We start from the raw sequence: 18154 nt of genomic DNA, 5'->3' as shown, positions 1-18154 counted from the left end.
ATCACCACGTGTATTAAAGCGATAATCACCAGGTAAAATAACGCTGCACTGACCACAGAGCCTGTGATCACAAGGCTCCTCCAGAGCTGTTACACAGAGAGAGGTGCAAGGACAGGTGACACCGCTGAGCCCCAGCTGGAACACGGACAAGAGATGGGGGAGATGGGAACAGACCTAGGGGCACCTCACTTCTCCCACCCAACTCTCTCCCTTCACGGCAGTTTGCTGGGCTCTGGGTTTGAAGCTGACCATTGCCTCTGTGCGCAAAGTACCGAATTTCAAACCTGCTGCTTGGATTGATCAGATGGTGCTCTGCACCTTTGCTTTAGGATGAGGAAATAGGCAAAGTTTCCGCATGTGTCTGGTACAGCACAGCCCCACGCCAGCTGCAAGCTTTGAGACACACAGTGCACATCCAACCTCGCAGTGCCATCCTGTCTCAAAGGCTCTGATTTCCCAGGCTTGAGTGACACACACTTGGAGCTCCTGCTGCCATGTTAGCACAGCACTTCAGGAAGCACGACTGGAAACACCTCTGGCATTCCTGTGATAGCTCCACACGCCACCTGGTCAGAGCATCACATCAGGTCACGCTCTCAGGACAATAAACAAGCCGTGATGCTGCATAACAATTATTAATTAAAGGCACGTGATCGCTATTAGGACAGGGAGGAGAGGTGCGTGCTGGTTGCAGGAGCCTGGCCAACTCACTAGAAAGCCCACATTATGCATTGCAGAATGCGTAATTGCTGCAGGGCTCTGGGCCTGCTCCCAGCGCTGGGTTTTGCCTCATTTCTGGCAGTGACAGTGCCCCTGGGGAGCCCAAACTGTGGAGACAAGAGGGAGGATGCTCCACACCAACCTGCGTGCAGCCCACAGCAGGGCCCTCAGTCTCAGCACCTCCCCCAGGAGTGGTGCCACTTCCCAGTGGGTTTGTGACACCTGAGCCAGGCAGAGCTGCAGACTGACAGGTTTGGCAGCCGGAGGTTTTTCCTGGCCAGTTTCAGTGTAAGCAAGCATAGAGCTCTGGGTCAGTAGCACGTGCCCTACCTTCCACAAATGTGCACACAGCCAAGCCACGTTTTACTCTGCCACCAAACCTCGTGACACCGAGATTGCTGGTGATGGTATAACGCAGGAAGAGCTGATGGAGCGTTTTGTTTAATGTGCCACCTGAGGTGGAAGACACCTTTCAAACAACTGAATCAGACAGGAAGGGAGGTGTAACACGGACTCACAGCACTGCCATCCTTAGCCCTGCTGCATTTTCAACCTCTGCTGGACCGACAGCAGATGGGTGGCAGAGGATGTAAGACAGGCAGGATTCAGCAGCAGCCTACAGACAGGCATTGCCTCAGCATCCTGCAGCGCCATGAGCAGAGCCCAGCTCTTACTCAAAAGCAGGCATCCAGTAAGATTAGAACACGGGAGGGAAAACAGCTTTCTTCTGAGAGTTTTGGACCAGCTGGCACCATAACCCCTCCCCCCCCCCCCACGACTGACTGCTTCCAAACTACAGCTTGTTTGACACACGTTCCTGCATGCCTGAGGCACATAAGGTCATTACTCAAGTGCTGAGCTTCTGCAGGAGATGAGTAGTGGTGGTACACAGCGAATTAGTTTGTTTGGATAGCTGAGGACGAAAACATTCTTCCATTGAAATCATAACTGAGTTGGACAAAGGCAAATTGCTGTACGAGCTAACACTTATGGGGCTGTCCAGCAGTGCCAGCTTCCACAGCTGAGATTCCTTGAAGTGACACAGCTGGAAATAAAGACACAGTTGCATCAATTCCCTGGCAGCAGAGTGACATTCTGGAGGATGGAGTCCCCTTCAGAGTAGGGCAGGAGGCAAAAGGCCAAGTGCAACCGTGCAAACTCCTATTTTGTTGCAAGTGCATGAAGAAATCTCCTATCAGAAAGGAGACAAGCAAGACGAAGTTCCAAACTTCACTGCCAAACCCCACCTGTCCCCCAAGGCCCAGGAGGAGTTTCACCAGCAACATAAGCTTTGTTTAACTGATTTCATTACAGCAAGAAGGACTGGGCTCATGTAAAATGCCTGCAGTCTTGCCCTCCTCCTCCCTGACTTGTCCACAAACTGGTTGGATGTTCTCCTTAGACTTCAAAAGACAAGAGGAGCTGCTTATCAGTAGCCCTAGCCACAACCAGTATAATCAAGCAGGGCTGCCTGATGGATAGCTCTTTATCACACCCAGCAGCGTGCTGCATTTCCCAGTCAGTTCCCAGCCACATTCACTGCCCCCATAATTTCTGTCCTATCACCATTTACCTAGAAAGCTAAAACCCTTCCAAACAGGAGCTGGATTTCGACTATACTATTATTGTTCGACTGCTGCTGTTGCAAGAATACAAGCACTCCTAAGAGGACTGCTTTTCCCAGAATACGTTTCCTGCTGTTTTCTTTGCACTGTGCTCTCAAGTCAGCAGCTTATCCATTGATGGCAAGAGCACAGGAATCAGTTCAACAATGCCCTCTGAGAACCCATTCACACTAGCCACACAAGCATCAAAACTATGTCAAAACAGACACTGCAAGGTGACTACGAGGTTCTCAAGATGAAGAAAGCTTCCAGCACTAATGATGGCTGGAGCAAGAGGGGAAAGCAAAGGCCAGCCCATCCCTCCAAGATGGGGACAGCAGCCCGTCTCGGTGACTGTTCCCTTGTTAGTTCCACTTTTGCACTACTTTTCTGATTTTAATGAGCTCTGCATTATTCTGCAAGCTTCTAGCAGAAGTTTGTCAGTCTGACACAGCTGACTGGGCACAGCCAACGGCAGCAATACTGATGCCCTGCATGGCCAGGAGGAATTAAACAAGGACTTCTCCCTGTACCTCCTCCTATGATTTGCTAACATCAACCTTTCCCTAAGAAAAATCCTACTCATCCAACTGCCCTTAGGTCTCTTAGGTATAACCAACCTAAGAGCCTCTTTTGTTGTTTTTTTCCCCCCTCAAGGATAAGCAGAGAAGCTCAATCTTACATGGCAGCTCCAGACCAGGATGCACAGTTGCATTTTTGACCATCGGAGGGGAGTGACGTCCATCGTCCATGTCCTGCTCTGTGCACTGAGCCTCCCCGTGTATCACTGCCAGCCCCAGCCGCAGTCTCTCAGCGTAAGACTGAGCCCTGTGGGACAAGCACAGAGTGTCAGGAAGATGGGGCTGATGCAGCTCTCAGCCCAGTGAAGCAGGCCTCTCCCAGATCCAACGAGGCGAGCAAAGGCTGCACAGGGGTTTCCAGACACAAAAAAGCCTTTTGGATCAGATTGATGATTTATTTTTTGCAAATCCTCCCACATTTTTCCCCAGTATATTCCTCAGCAGCCCAGATTTTTTTCCAAGCTACTTTTAACCAGCTAGTAAATAATGTATTTACCTTTTAGCTGCATCTGGAGACTTGGCCACAATGACTGCGTTTCTATAATCTGGAATCTGGATGGGATACAGAACTATTTCAGTAAATACCTTCTTGAGAATGCATAACAGATTTTAATGTGCAGCTGAAGAACAGCACCTACTCGCTTCCCCCACCCCCAAATCTTCATTCTGTGCTAAGAAGAATTGCAAGGCAATTGCACTCCTTTTCGACACCAGCACTTGCATACTCTACGTGAAACACAACACAAATAGGTTCAACACTGGCAAGACCACATTTGATGCAATCTTTCCAGAGATCCTGCTTTGCACAGGACTGCAATTACGTGCCTCCTTTCACTGCTGGCATCCACAAGCTATGGGATCACCTGCAGTGCTAACTGCAGCAGCCTGAGATGCAGGGCATAGCGCAGGAAAGGAAGGGAAGGTTTAGCAACAGGCCCTGGGACCAAAGGCTGCAGCCTGCACAGAGCAGGTGTTAGTCTTGTGTTCAGAGTGAGCAAAGGGGATGGGTTAAACACAGAGAACACCAGGACCCACTGCAGGTCCAAAGCCAGGGCTCCCCCGTATGGAGAAGCACTGCTCTCACCATGCCACCCTAAGTCATAATCTTTTGCATTTGGAAGATAAAACCTCCACCCCCAGGTTCCCCCGTGCTCAGCATTCCTGAGCACAGACCAAGATAAAGCCCATCAATAATTCAGATCAGTCAGACATCCACAGCAGAACAAAGGGCGAGGAAAGACAGTTTAACAGCATTTAAGAGGTGATTAGAGGCAGGAGCATAAATAGCATCTCTCAAATGGCACCAGCTCCATAGAGAGAAATGAATTTCAGTTGAGGGCTCAAGCTCCTCCTGTTTACGGTCAAGAACTTGATTTCTATTCAAGTACAATCGTGCAATCTAATTTAACATAACACTTTCCCCACTTCCTTGAGAAACATGTAAGAGGGATCCTCTAAGAAAATATAAAAATAAAAATGATGAACAGCACGGTTGATCTAGCCTGACAATGCAACCTCTGCAGAAGCAGCACCTCAGCTCTGCTACTGCATTAAGACAAGTTGATATATACAGAACTAGAGTAACCTCACTTCTTCCTGTATGTACTGAATCAAGAAAGGGGATGCTCTCAGGTTGTCTACAGGGAAGCTGAAGAAGCCTTGAATTTCCTTTTGATGAAGATCCATAGTGATAATGTGTGTTAAACCTAAGAAAAGAAAAGAATAAAAAAAGAAAGATAATTCATTGAGACAACTCCCACGTGGCTGGAGTTCCTTAAACATTTCCATTTTGCAGGCTGTTTCCACCATTAGTCAGACTAGCACGCCACGTGTTAAAACAAGCTGAAGAAGGGAACGTAGAAAGTTTCAAAGATTTAGTAAGAACTATATGAAAGCAATAGGAGTCACAGCACCAGGCTGACGATGCGTTTCAATGGGACACTTCTAGGCCACTTCCTCAGCCTTGAATTCAAGAAATAAGAATCAGCTGAAGAGAACAATCTCCCCCAAAGAAGCTCATGGGTTTGGCAGCACGGCTGATGGGAGAACAGAAGGACAGGCACCCCGGGGATCCCAGCAGCTGCATGCACAGCCACGCTGCCCCCTGCAGCACTCACCCGCCTTGGCAAGCATGGAAGCCAGCAGCTTGCAGACTATGGAGCCCCTCTTCCTCATTTTGCTCTGTTTGCTGTAGGGGAAGTAAGGGATGACCCCAATGATGTTCCTGGCACAGGATGTCTTCAGTGCATAAGCCATGATCAGCAGCTCCATCACAGCAGTATTCACATCCCTATGAGATGTCAGAACCATTCCAATTATTAGCAGGTTTTTTCCCCTCCCAATGCAGTTCCCTTTCATAGTACACCCATACCCCTCTCTCCTCACCAAGCTTTCATGTAAATTGTGTAAACTGTATGCCAGGCCCACGTTGTAATCCCACAGCTCCTTCTGTTGTGCCACAGCACGTTGCATTCAGCTGCTGTATGCACAGGATTTGACTCCAGCACAAGAGCTGTGGAACAGCATTTGATTTTTGCATCCTGAGATGAGGTGCATGATGATTTCCTCTCTCACCACAATAAAAGAAGGCATTTTTTTCCCCCACCAACTTATCTCGTGATTAAAGCAACAGCAGTGTTATAAACCCCAACCATCTTTTATTCAGAAAGAAAAAAGTGACTAAGCAGAACATACACATAGACCACAAGAAGGAATAGACACAAAACTCTGTGTTGAGTTAGCTTCACCATGATGACTGGTGTGGCCCAGTAGGAGCGCATTAATCTGCATCTGAATTCGTTTTGGAAAGGAAAAAAAAAAAAACAGGCCAAGCCCTTTTAATTCCTTATAACCAACACCGAGGGAAGCCCAAATTCCACACATTGTCTGCATCATCACAGAGCAACTCCAGACCATTTGGAAACGGAAGAACCCACCCTTGCTCATGTTTTCCAGCTGCCCCAAACAACACACCACGTCCCCAGAGCAGGAGGGCAGTGCTGCAGAGCCACGAGGTGACGGAGCAGGAGCTGACCCAGCCATGCAGCAGAGCAATGAGCAGCACGGAGCATCCCCAAGCCCCGCACAGCTTTCTGGAAGTCACCCACACGTTGCTTGAAGACTGCTATCCTCCAGACCTCGGCTCCCCCAAGAGCTCAGACACTTCTTGCTCTTCGTGTGCAACACAACGCGAGCCTCTAACCCCTTCCACTTCTCCACTGCTCCCCGCTCCTTTGGGAATTAACCTCCATTTGCGTCCCCTCCTTTGTGCGTGCTCTGTGTCTCTTTATTCTCCTCCTGGCTCCGGCAGCCCTCATGCACAATGCTGCTCACACACAAGAAAGCTCTGTTGGCCCCGAAGCATCCAGCCAAGAATTACATAAAACATAACCCCCGCCACGTAGGACAGCGAGCTAACAAAGAACCACTTCTTCCCTTTGCTGTTTCAGTCGTGCCAGTGTGGCTGGGAGAGGAGAAAAGGATTCTGCTATCGGTACAGTGTAAAAACAAAGTGGCCAACTTTAAGCCTGTTTGAAGGTCATTCCTGGAATTCAACCCTTTTTGTTATCACTTCTCAAGTTACTTGAAAACCAAACAGAAGGAACAGAAAACAGGCAGAATCGCTTCTGTATGAGGTTGCCACCAGTTTCACGAGGTACCAGCAGCCCTGGTGCTGCTGTGGGATGCTGGTAGCAATAATCCCACGTGCCAGAGCAGGGAGTGCTGGAGAAGCTGCTGGAGATAGAATGCTGCTCTCATTATTCACACAGGACACCACACAGGACTCTGGAAAGCTCCTTTAAACGACGACCCCTCTCCAGCAGCCTGGAGCCCACCCTCACTGCTCCCTGTCCTTGCCTGTAGCTCCCTATTCACTTCCAGCACCTCACTAAAGCCATCAACTCTTCTATTTTTTACTAAAGTAACTACTTTAGCAACAAGCTGCACATTTTAAACATGCAGGAACGTACCCATGGTTGAGCTCAGCCCTGCTACTGAGAAGCAAACCAGCCTAGCAAAGAGCAGAGAGCACGGACAGAGCAATGCTCTCCCCAGTGCAGGCAGAGTGCAGCTCACACTGAGCCACCGAAGCTCTTCGTGTCCCTAACAGCCCATAACCTACTCCCCATCCCCCTCCCCACCAATCTGCCGAGCAGCTTTTTGAGATGACACACCCTTGGTACAGGCAGCACTATGCAGTAAGGAGTTCCCAGGGTTAAACGATTCACACTGGGAAGCACCACCCCTTTTTGTGTGCTTTGAACCTGACACCTGCTATTTCTGTTTGACATCTCCTTGTTCTCACAGAGCAGTGCCTCTATGACCTGTTCCAGGCCACTCAAATCCAAACACCCCTAGCAGATCTCCCCCCTTACCTTTCCTTTCTCAGTACCAAGCTTTTTATTTTTAACTCATACAAACACATGCCCATGCACCAACAGCCTCAGTTGATGTCTGTCACCGTAACTGCTTTAATTCTGCAATATTCTTTTTGGACAGGGAGATTCTATCAAATATTTTGGTCTTTCTGCTCTCTCTGTGCACTTCAGATGCAGACTGTGGGTTCACGCTGCAGCATAATAATGCTGTTTCCCCTCTCTATTCCTTTCCTACTGTTTTGCTTGCTTTTCAAACCGCTAATGAGCGTGGAAGTCCGACTTCCAGGTTACCCAAAACTGCTGACTTGACTCCATTTAAAAGCTCCCCAAAACCCTCTGCAAAATGGAGATGTCCTTGAGCCTGTCCTCCCAAGCAACGCAGCAAAGCACAGCTGCAGCTTAAGAATAAAAAATTATGCTGCCTGTACAACAGTGGCTCTTCATCTGGAGGAGGTGAACATTTTTGCCAGAAGGACCCATTCCCTAACCTGGAAACACTCAGTTCAGCTTACAGACAAACAAAGGGATTGACCATTTGAGGGCAGAGGAGGTCTTCCCCTCCTAAAATCGTTGTTACTTTGAGTTCTCCCTCTTACCTTACCTGTCTCATGTTTACAAAGCTCTCAGTTACAAGTCATTGCAGAGAACTCTCTCCCCAGGGACAACAGAATGGCACCATTCACCTGAAACACAACCCTGCACCAGCAGGCTCTCATCCCATAGAGGTTCAGCTGCTCCCTGGGGGAGGAAACACTCCAAACATCTTTCTAGAGAGAGGAGCTCCAGGAAAATATCTCAGCCTCCAAGAGGCACTGCAGGAGAGAGCAAGCTGACCTTGTAGTCCTACTGTTTTCTTTAACAAGAGGCCAAGCATTACAAAGAGGAAATGAACGTGACTTCTCAGTGCACTGTATTTCTTAGGCAAGCTGTGAAAATATTGGTTTCCAGGTTATTCTGCTACCTGCTTGAATTGATGAGATCTTGGGATCTCCCAAATCCGAGCAGAGTTTGGTTACTTGGAGAAAGCTATTACAGCACGAATAATTTTGCTCTTGCTAATTATGCAAAATGGCTGGCATCAATACCTCATCTCTGAAAACAGCATATCATCATTAAGAACTACAAGAGTAGAGCAGGGAAGCTGAGGGTTTCCATCTAAGTTTTACATCACTATAATGAAAGAGGAAGCGCAATCCAGATGAACGTGCTGGCTAACAGCTAGCAAGCCAACCAGAACCATTGGTTGAACCAGAAATCAAAAGCACATCACTGTTGTAAAATTAAGCCACAAGTCCCTTACCTGGGGATTGTCTGTATAATGAAGATATCCTGTCCCCGGACAGATTCTTTTATTTCAACTCTTGTTTCTGGAGAGGGTGAAAAACATAGTTTTATTCCCAAACGTCAGCTTCCCAGTGAGAAGGCAACCTGGCCCCCAGATCAGGGAAGGCAGCAGGAACTGCTCCTTGTCCTCTTGTGCACACACTTACACCATGCATACGAAGGGGAGCTAGGTGGACTTTCCAAAAGTCCTGGGAAGCAAAGAGCTGGCATCACATACTGGAGAGTTAGCTGTATTTACAGTGCAAAACCAGGCTGAATAGTTGTTACCATTACTTAGCTCCTAATGAGAGATCCTTTTCATTTCTCTGTGCTGAAAGCCATCAGTACCACATTCACTAGATAACAATGAACCATGCAAAGAACATCCCCTAGTAGTACCAAGAGGTTAACCTGGCTCCTTCACAGCTTACAGGGCCAGCTCTGTGCAGGCTGGGGAGCTCACACCAGCCCAGAACAGCTCAGCAAAGCCCAAGCAGTGACACCAGGTTTCCCAAAGTGCCTTCCTTAGCCACTCATATCCCACGCAGTCGCAAACCAGAGGGCAGGGATAAGTTAAAGGAGAGAGAGAGAGCTACCAAGCCAGAGAATTCAGAGTCTAATCATCCAGACATCTGCAGCAGCCTTAAGGGACTCTGATGAAAGGAGAATGATTTGTTGTGCGGTGATGAGGAATGACTTCAGGCCTCGAAGCAAGCAGCCTGATTTAAAACTAACCCCAGAGGGCAGGAAACTCTCAGTAGCATAAACACAGACAACCCCCTCATAGCTGCACACAGCTACAGCAGTTTAAGCACCGCCTGGCTGTCCTGGCAGCCAGCATCCCTGTGTTTCAGCCCAGCATGGCTATCTGAAAATGGGCACTTGCTACACTTAAAGTGATGAAAACAACCTCCAGGAAGCACAGCCCCCAGCACAGCCGTACACCTGCACTCTTGAAAGCAAAACAGGTGCCTGTAAACTGCCTGCAGTGGGGGTGAGGACTGGGAGGAGTGAATGACTTCAGTTTTGCAAGGCAGACATTTAGAAAGAAGGCCATTACTTCAACCTGGGAGGCTGTTTCCCAAGCACAGCAGCACATATTTTGCAGCTACTAACAGCTGAGGGAGGAATCTATGTCAGATGAGACAGCTGACAGGCAGGAAACAAGGTCATATGGGAAATCAAGGAACACGCTTAATTGGTTCCTATAAGGTTAGACACAGAAGTTCAGCACTGCCAGGAGCAGCAGTAACATCACAGATGAATCACTGCGCTTACCAGGCAGGTTTGGCCAACAGAGCTATTTATCTGTGTGGCTAAAATGAGCCCAGAATAGGCTTGGAAGTACTAAAGAGTTCTCTTACCTCCATTGGTTTCCTGGTACACCACAGACTTCCCCAGCTCAGCGCCAAGACGCCTGGAGAGAGAGAAAAGGAAATTAAAACTGGAGGCACCGAGCAGATCACCATCCAGAGCAGAGAGGAGTCCACATGTGTGCACACTGACAAAGCAAAGCATCACCTAATGAGGACCTGAATGCAGCAGCAGAGCTGCAGAACAACACAGCTTCCCCATTCACAAATGGACAGAGCACTCCTGGGCTCAGCTGCCTGAACACACACACGTGCTGTGTGGCCACAGGGCTGCTGCCTGCTTTCCATCCCCATCAGTTGCTGACCCTCTGGGAGCAGCACTGGTCGGGCCAAGGGATCAGCACAAACCCTCCAAGACCCACAGGAAGAAGCCACCCCACTGGTTCTAATTCCTCCTACCTGGCTGTGACCAGCAAGGAAGCTCACACTTGGTAAACAGGCAGCACAACTGCATCAAGCTGATTTTCTCAGGAAAAGAGGTTAAACACATTCAAGTTATAACATCCAAAAAAAAAAACCTGGAAGGTGCACAGTTCCTAACACTCAGTTCCCAGAGCCTTTCCAAGCAAACATGGAGCTTGTACAACTGATCACAGACGCTGCCATCACTGCCCTGCCCCAGCACCATGCCTTAGTGCTGCAGGTACCTGAGCAGCCAGCTCCTTCAGGACCTACCAGAGTCACAGCACAGAACATCTCCTCCAGCCCAGGTTCTATCTGAGCAGCAGGAGCAGACTTTTTTTTTTTCCTGTTTAAATCCATTTGTTTTATAACTGTGATTCATTCTGAAGAGCATTTTAAAACACTCCACAGTCCCAGCTATACCCTCAGGTGACACTTCATATGTAACCCTGATGACAAGTAATCTGTTAATACCTCTTCAGAGGCACCAGCACGCTGCTGGCCAACCAGTGGCTTCCAGACTCAGCTGTGAGCCCCCAAGCTGGAAATCTCAGCCAGAAGCTGTCCTGGAAAGTGAGACCAGGACAGCAGTGACAACAGACACTCCAACACGATATGCTGGCTGCACTGGTTACAAAGCACTTATTTGATGCACGTGTTTGGCAGCACGTCTTGCCAAGACCAGGGCTGGTGAGTAAATTCCTTACGTGGGTGGTTACCTGCAGGACCCAGCCCAGCTTGGGGATCCACTGCAGCACATGCAGGTGCTGTGCAGTCCAGAGCAAGAAATCCACCCAGATCTCTGCTACAGCTTCCCTCACCAGTCCCATGCTGTGGAAAGGAACAGCAACATAAAGCCAAATCCCAGGACCTCCAGGACCAACTGCCTACATGGAAGGCAAGGTTTCCAGGTGGACTTGCCTGACACTCCCTGCTGCTCCTTGGGATCCTGCAGTCCTTCTGATAACAGTGACACGTTGACAAACGTTAAGGTGCAGCCCCATCACTGCGAACGCACCCAAGTTGAAACAAGCTGGACAACCACACACACAAAGCAAACCAATGTGTGGGTAAACCCTGAATGACTCACTCGTTCCTCCATGACCACACAGCACGTCTCACAAGCTCCCTTTGGAAGCACATGTGCCCTGACTTCACTGCACGCTGCACTGCTGGAAAAATCCTCCATTAAGCAGAACGTGCAGGTGCCCTTAGCCAGCCCTGCATCTTATGACAGGAGGGAAAGCTTCAGGAACCATCCAGCTGGAAACATCTCTGCAAAACACCCCTCAGTGGTGGCACACTCAGTGTTTGTGACGCTCGGAGAGGATGTAGCTGGCAAGAACCCAACCACGCTCGAGAAGAAAACAAGAGCCCAGTGCTCCTCATTTCAGACAGCACAACAGCAACGCAGTTTCTGTGCTGCTGAAGCAAGAAATTAGAAGGGCAAGTTCGCTTCCTGATGGAAAGAGGGACACTCAAAACAGCTCGGCTTATCAAAGCTGGATGCAGATAACGACAGAAGAGACAGTAAGCAGCCGCCAACTGAAAGGCACGAGCAATAGTAAATTGCTCTGGCCAGGCAATAAATAAAACGTCTGCTGCAACTGTTGATTGCAAATAAACAAGAGAGGCAGCAACGGGAAAGATACGAGATAAAACTGTCCATACAGTCATACATCAGCCCTGCCTGCAGCGTTCTGCAGTGATCTGAGCTGCAGGCACAGCTGAAGGACCAACAGGCAGCCCCACAGTGCCCCGAGGTGAGGTGTGTTTACTCAGGGGCACACCTTTCACTCTATCCACTGAGGAAGGCTTTGCACAATCAGAGACTTCAGCCTGAGGAGGAGTCTGATAAAACCTAGACTTAGTCCAGGCCACTAAAAGCAGCAAATTCCACGGGGCTTGCGTCAAAAGGAAGACTGACATAGAAGCCAAGGGCAGAGCACACCCCGCACCAGCAAACAGCCTCAGAGCTGGGTAAGAGTTCAAAGAAAAGCTTCCACTTCCCATCACCTCTCCCTTTTTCACATCCATTCCCTGCTCCTTTCTCTCTAAGTTGTCTCCTCGCAGAGGTTCACAAGCGCTCACTGCTTTAGGCAGTAGAGGAATTGAAGTGACAGCAAAAACTTCCGCACGTGGCTTCAGAGCACAGCCCTATGAACGAGGGCTGTCAGAACCACTGGATCAAGGTGACCACAGACACAGGCAGATCTTCACTAGGGAAAGCCACTCCTGTAACCCAGGGCACTCGCAGCAGTGGAGAGCTACAGCTTGTTCTGCCAAAAAGAATACTTCAGGTATTGAAGCTAAAATGGGTCTTCAGGCAAAATAAGAGCCATCAGCAAAAGGCCTATTATGCAGTGCTGCACTTGGCTACAGAGAACCTCCTGCTGATACTCAAGTGTTTAAGATTGGAAAATGGTCAGGCTGATTTCACAGCGTTTGCAGTGATCCCACTTGTGAGCCAGGAGACATCAGAGCACGAGCTTGCTTCCGGAAGCTCCCTTCTCCACCCCAGAGATAGGAACTTGGTTTGGCGTTGGCTTTTTCAAAGCAGCAGTCTTCAGAGCTGGGATCTGCTCCAACAGCTGTGTACAGCCCACCAAGCCCTGTGAAGAGATGCTGCTGCTCCAGGCTGCTCCATCTCTTCAGGATTTTAATGCTGTCTCCGTGCAAGGTTTCACTGTGCAAGCACTCACAGCTCCTGAAAGGCAAAGCCTCGCTCCCTGCTGCCCTTGGACCAGCTCTGCCACTGACTCAATTCCTCCAAGACCTCCTGGAATGCAAGAGAAAAATCTCTTTTTATGGCTTTAAAAAAATAATACAATTAGTAAGAAAAAAAAAAACGTACATTGACCTGTAATATCACTTGCTACGATCTAACTTTGCACAGTTTCAGCACGTGCCAAGAGGATATTAAGCTGTGGATACAGGAGTGACTGTAAGAGCTGCCTTCAATGCAGTTTAAACGTGAGCAGCCCAGAAGCCATTTGTAGCTCAGTAAGGAAGTGACACGCTGCAGGATTGCAGCAAACGAATCAAGGTTCTCTCAGCCTTTAAAGTGCTCCTCTGAAGGTGGTCAGAAACCACAGCACCAGGCTCTTGAGACAAAGGACAATCAATTAAAGACTCGATGAATCAAAACGCGGGATGGAAATTCACTTGCAGTGTTTCATTTCAAACTCAAGCAAATCCTTAAAGATCACAGTCAACTGGTCCAGCTAACACACAGCGGCAGCTCTGGGATGCATTTCCCAACCTCCTCCTTCAAGGACCAGGGAAGGAAACAAAGCATCATTCTGGATACAGAGCAATCTGCTCTGATATCGTTATAACTATTTAGCCCCCCGTACCTCTCTCCATCCACACAGCACAAGTGGATTCTGGAACAGTCTATGCTGTTCGTCTGCCACTTGTACACAGCGTGTGCATCGTTTGTTCCAGCCACTGCAAAAGCCACGCACACACAGCACAGATTTTGCCCTGCTCTTATTCATCTGTCCCCGGGGTCTGAGCAGCCCCTAACCCTGGCACAGGTCAGCACAAGGAGCTGTCACACAGAACCAGTCTGCCCCGCTGCATTAATGCTTCATGTGAGTCGCACAGATAACCTCAAAGCCCAGCTCCATGCTCCTCACTCTTCAGTGCCCCTATTCCAGCACAGTGTCTCACCTCTAACCCTCTCCAACCGTACTGTCTGACTGGTTGTTCAATTCCCTTTGCCCAAAATCTTTGGTGCAGCGTTACCTTGTCATATCTATTAGCTTCCTGCCTCAGTGAGTGCTTCTGTGTCCAAGACAGAAAGGAGTTGGTGCCAGCTCCTCTCCTGCTACTGCACCACATCAAGCTCTTCCCAGAAAGAGAGAGCAGAATCTGGAGACAGAGGAGAGCAGGGTGATATCACTTTTCTTCAACAAAAATGCTCCTTCCTTCAGCCAAAAAAAGGTTACTGCAAGTCCTCCTAACACACCATCTCTTCCAGAAGCAAGATTGGCCTTCAGCTCCGCCTCAGAAAGCGCTGCACTGGTTTTACTGTTGTGTGCAGGGCTCTCTGTGGCCAAAGATCAGAATAAAGGTCTCCATCTTTTCCTCGTTCATCTGCATTGCTTAGGTTTACAGTACTGCTTTCACCTTTAGACCACCAGCACTTTCTCTGCTGTAAATGAATGCATGTGTAGAACATTCAGTGCCTGCAGTGAGGGTATGATACCACGTCCTACACAATGCAGGCCTGCAGGAGCAGTGGGGACACATCAGCAAGCTTCCATCACCAGATCCCCTCCAACCCAAAAACACAAGCAGCGAGTGGAACACAGTAGCTGTACCCTGTGTGCCAAACACTGCAGCTAGAGGGAGACCTACATTCGTCTGTTGTAGATTCCACACTTGCAAGACCTCCCTCTCCCTTCCCAGCAGGGCACAAGGGATCAGGACTATTCACAGAAATTATCTTTCTTCCTAGCAGACGCAGCTTGCAATCAGATGCCAACTGTCCTAATTACAGCAGGAGTTTTCCTTCCTCCAGGGAAAGGATTAAACAAAAAGTCCCAATCAATTTACAAGATATGAGAAAACGCAGGGTTTATTTATGTTTCAGTCATCCTGGCTCTTAAGAAGTTATTAAAATTCTCACAAAGCATTTGGCTCCCAGAAGTCAGCACCAGCTCCTCTCCCTGGCAGAAGCTAAACTAACAGAAACAAAAGCTCAAAGCGGAAGCTGAACCAACCCTGTAGCCCTCATCCTAACTCCTAATATTGTGTGTTATTTTAAAGTTCTTTTACTATTTTCACCGAAGTTCATTTAAAAAAGAAAACTTTTAAAAGAACGCACAATATTAGATGGCAGACTCACCCTTACAGGATTGCTCCAACTCTATTAAAAGGTGCAAGTGACTCCCCAGCAAAGTACACGCTGGGAAGGGACACAGTGGGAAGCCAAAGCCAGCAGTCGCACGTCTTTTGCAACCTGAAAAAACAAGGGATGCATTAGAAGCGTGTTGAAACAGCTCCTGAGCTCTTAAGGGAAGTCAGTACAAAACTACAGCACAAGAGGCTGAGAAATACCACTGAGTTTCTAGGAGGTTTTTCTTTTACTTATTGGGGACAAATCCATACTATTCAAGCTGCAGGTTTCACATTTGCCCCCCAACAAAATCCCACTCACGGGTGACACCTGACAGTTCCACCCGAGTGGTCGCTACCCTCACTTCACAGACAGAAAAGCTCTAAGTCCCACTTGAAGCAGTAGCTGTGCAACGTATTCATGTGCTCATACTGCTGCTTGAGCATCCAGCACCCTCACCGCTGCTAGAGCCAAGGCAAGGAGCCCATCTTGCCTCTATCAGAGTTCACATCACAAAGCACAGCCAGGAGGTCGCTCTGGATTCTGCTGCTGCTCAGCCTCAGCACATCACTGGAAGACCTGCACAGGATTACAGCCCCTAGCACACCTGGCAGTGCCTGTGCTTCCCTGTGACAGGGAGAAATTCCAGACACTTTTAAAACCTCACGTAGCTGACAGAGAAAAGCGAGTACAAACACAGCACGTCACGCAGCCAGCTGTGTGCCACAGCCTGCAGAAGCCTGCTCCGTGTCTTTTCGCATTACATCTTCAGAGGAAAGCGAGTTATTTTTGAGACAGAGAGCGGAGAATGAAGATTGCCTCTTTGCTCTTTCAGCCCTGAGAACTTGGAGCTCGTCCCCTATCCCCAGGGGACTTCTGTTATATGCCGTGTTGACGCCACAGGACAGGCCTTCCCATGTCCCATCTGTTGCAGCAAAAATGTTGTGGGTTTGTTTTTTTTTTTAATATATATTTATATAGATTTTATTTTCAGAGTTTTAACAGTGAAGGGAAAGCGATACGGAACTGACCAAATACAGCAAGAAAAAAACCCAGGGAACCAAAAACATCTTGCCAAACATGACGATTTGTCTCCCCACCTCACATAAAGGAGTCTACCTACCACTATTATTCAACACATGTCCCATGCACACCAGTGATCCCTGCCAAACAGTACAGTCAGCTTTGTGCAGATTACCTGTGCTAAGGACTGGACACGCTGTTTATTAAGCTAGCTGGAGAAGTAGCAAGATATGATTCCAATTTAAGGCAGCGGCACACCTGTACTCAGTGCTATTTCCAGTTTAAGCACTCCCTTGGAGCAGGAAGCAGCAGACAGCTGCATGGGCAGTGGTAAGGATGCCATCCTCCACAGCAGACCAGCAAGCATAAGGGCCTCTTAATTTTGGAAGCAGCTTCCCATAAGCCCTAACTGATCAAAAGCAGAAAGGAAACCCACGTCCAGCTTTAGAATGGCAGCCTACGAAAACAAACACAGCCCTGCTTCCTGGAAAAGCCCCTTTCGTGAGGAGCGCTCACTTGTTGGCTGTCCTGATCTGAACCAAACTAACCCAAACCGAAAGCGTGAGTGGGAATTCCACTCCAAGCACTGAGTGCTGCACTGTAAAGCGCTGTTACGGAGCAGGACCCAGCACACCCAGCCCCACCGAGCCAATGTCAAAGCGATGGCTCGGAAAAAAGGGACACGCTTCTACCCCTCAACTCTTCTTTGCCAGCATACGCTGCCCATTTGCAGCATGCCAGAACGCCCACAGAGCAACAAACCCACTCCAGGCTGGGACTGCACGGTCTGATCCCACACTGCTCTGTGCAAAGCTGCTGAAGAGCACAAGGCCACGAGTCCCCAGCCCCTGGCAAAGCTCAGGGCACAGAATCACTGAGGTTGGAGAAGACCTCTCTGACTGAGTCCAACCACCATTGCTGCCCACCAAACCATGGCCCTCAGTGCCACATCTCCGCAGCTCTCCATCCCCTCCGGGCACGGTGACCCCACCAACCCTCTGCACAAAGCAGCTCCCAGCCCAGCCCCACGCTTCCTGATGCTGCTTTACACCACTTTCACCTCCTCCCTTCCCAAACACCAGTTCCGGCTCTGAGCTGGGTGCCAAAGGCACACGAAGCACAACCACCGCCGCCGGCACCGAGGGCCGAGGGGAAGGGTCCGGTGAACGCCGTCCGTCCCGGAGCTCCTCAGCACGGAGCCGCGGGCTCTGGGCGCTGGAAGCCGGCCCCGGCTGGGCTGACTTACTCGGTGATGCGCTTGGCCAGCTCGGTGCAGGCCGCCGTGGAGTTGGCCGAGAAGACCCGGTAGCCGCTTCTGGCCGCGTTCATCGCCACAGCGTCATGCAGCCCCCCGGGAGCTCGGAAAGGAGGAAAAACAGATTTATAAGGCAACAGCAGCTTCCGTGGCATCCTTTTCTTCCTCCCCGCCGCTATCGCCGCCCCCTAAGGGGTGGGAAGGAGGAGGAGAGTAACCCTGCTGCCGCCCGCGAGGCACGGCGCTGCTCGGGGGTACCCTCACGGGGCCTCTGCTGGGGGCTGAGGGCGGGGGGAGGGCGGCTGGGGGGAGGATGAGGGGCGCTGGGCCCAGGGCCGCCGTGGTGGAGGGGTGAGGGGTCCCGCTCCGCCGCCGCCATTTTCTCCGCGGGGAGAGTGAGGGGGAGAGAGAGACCGCCCCCGGCCCCGCCGCCATCTTGAGTGAGGGCACTGCCGCCGCGCTATGCCCCCACAGCGGGGCGAGGGGTATCCGCTACCGCCCGAACGGCGCCGGTACCTGGGGAGAAGGAGGAGGGTAAGCACGGCGCGCACTCTTCGGGCTTCACGCCCGTTTCGCAGATGCGGCGCGGTGCGGCACTCGACCGCCGCTCGCACTCCTCCAAACAGCGCGAGGCGCAGCCTGAAAGCT

General features: G+C 49.9%; 1 protein-coding gene across 9 annotated transcripts in view; it reads right to left on the bottom strand.

The window, feature by feature from the left end:
- Window positions 1–18154, bottom strand: part of PRPSAP1 (phosphoribosyl pyrophosphate synthetase associated protein 1) — a 23955-nt gene extending 5801 nt beyond the window's left edge. Inside the window, exons 1-9 of one of the 9 annotated variants that reach the window (XM_021415187.1) lie at window positions 17498–17719; window positions 15238–15351; window positions 14133–14258; window positions 9972–10024; window positions 8585–8651; window positions 5023–5195; window positions 4496–4611; window positions 3402–3457; window positions 3007–3152 (exon numbers count right to left, since the gene is read on the bottom strand). In XM_021415187.1, the coding sequence (XP_021270862.1) occupies window positions 3007–3152; window positions 3402–3457; window positions 4496–4611; window positions 5023–5195; window positions 8585–8651; window positions 9972–10024; window positions 14133–14140 (619 nt within the window). In that variant the 5' untranslated portion in view covers window positions 14141–14258; window positions 15238–15351; window positions 17498–17719. Of the gene's footprint in view, window positions 1–3006; window positions 3153–3401; window positions 3458–4490; window positions 4612–5022; window positions 5196–8584; window positions 8652–9971; window positions 10025–12398; window positions 13076–14132; window positions 14259–15237; window positions 15352–17497; window positions 17722–18022 lie in introns of those variants that run through there. The other 8 variants (XM_021415185.1, XM_021415190.1, XM_021415188.1 and 5 more) reach the window with 8 other exon arrangements.

The sequence above is a fragment of the Numida meleagris genome, chromosome 17 (genome assembly GCF_002078875.1).
Source record: "Numida meleagris isolate 19003 breed g44 Domestic line chromosome 17, NumMel1.0, whole genome shotgun sequence".
Taxonomy (NCBI): Eukaryota; Metazoa; Chordata; class Aves; order Galliformes; family Numididae; genus Numida; species Numida meleagris.
This window is presented reverse-complemented; position numbering and strand designations above follow the sequence as displayed.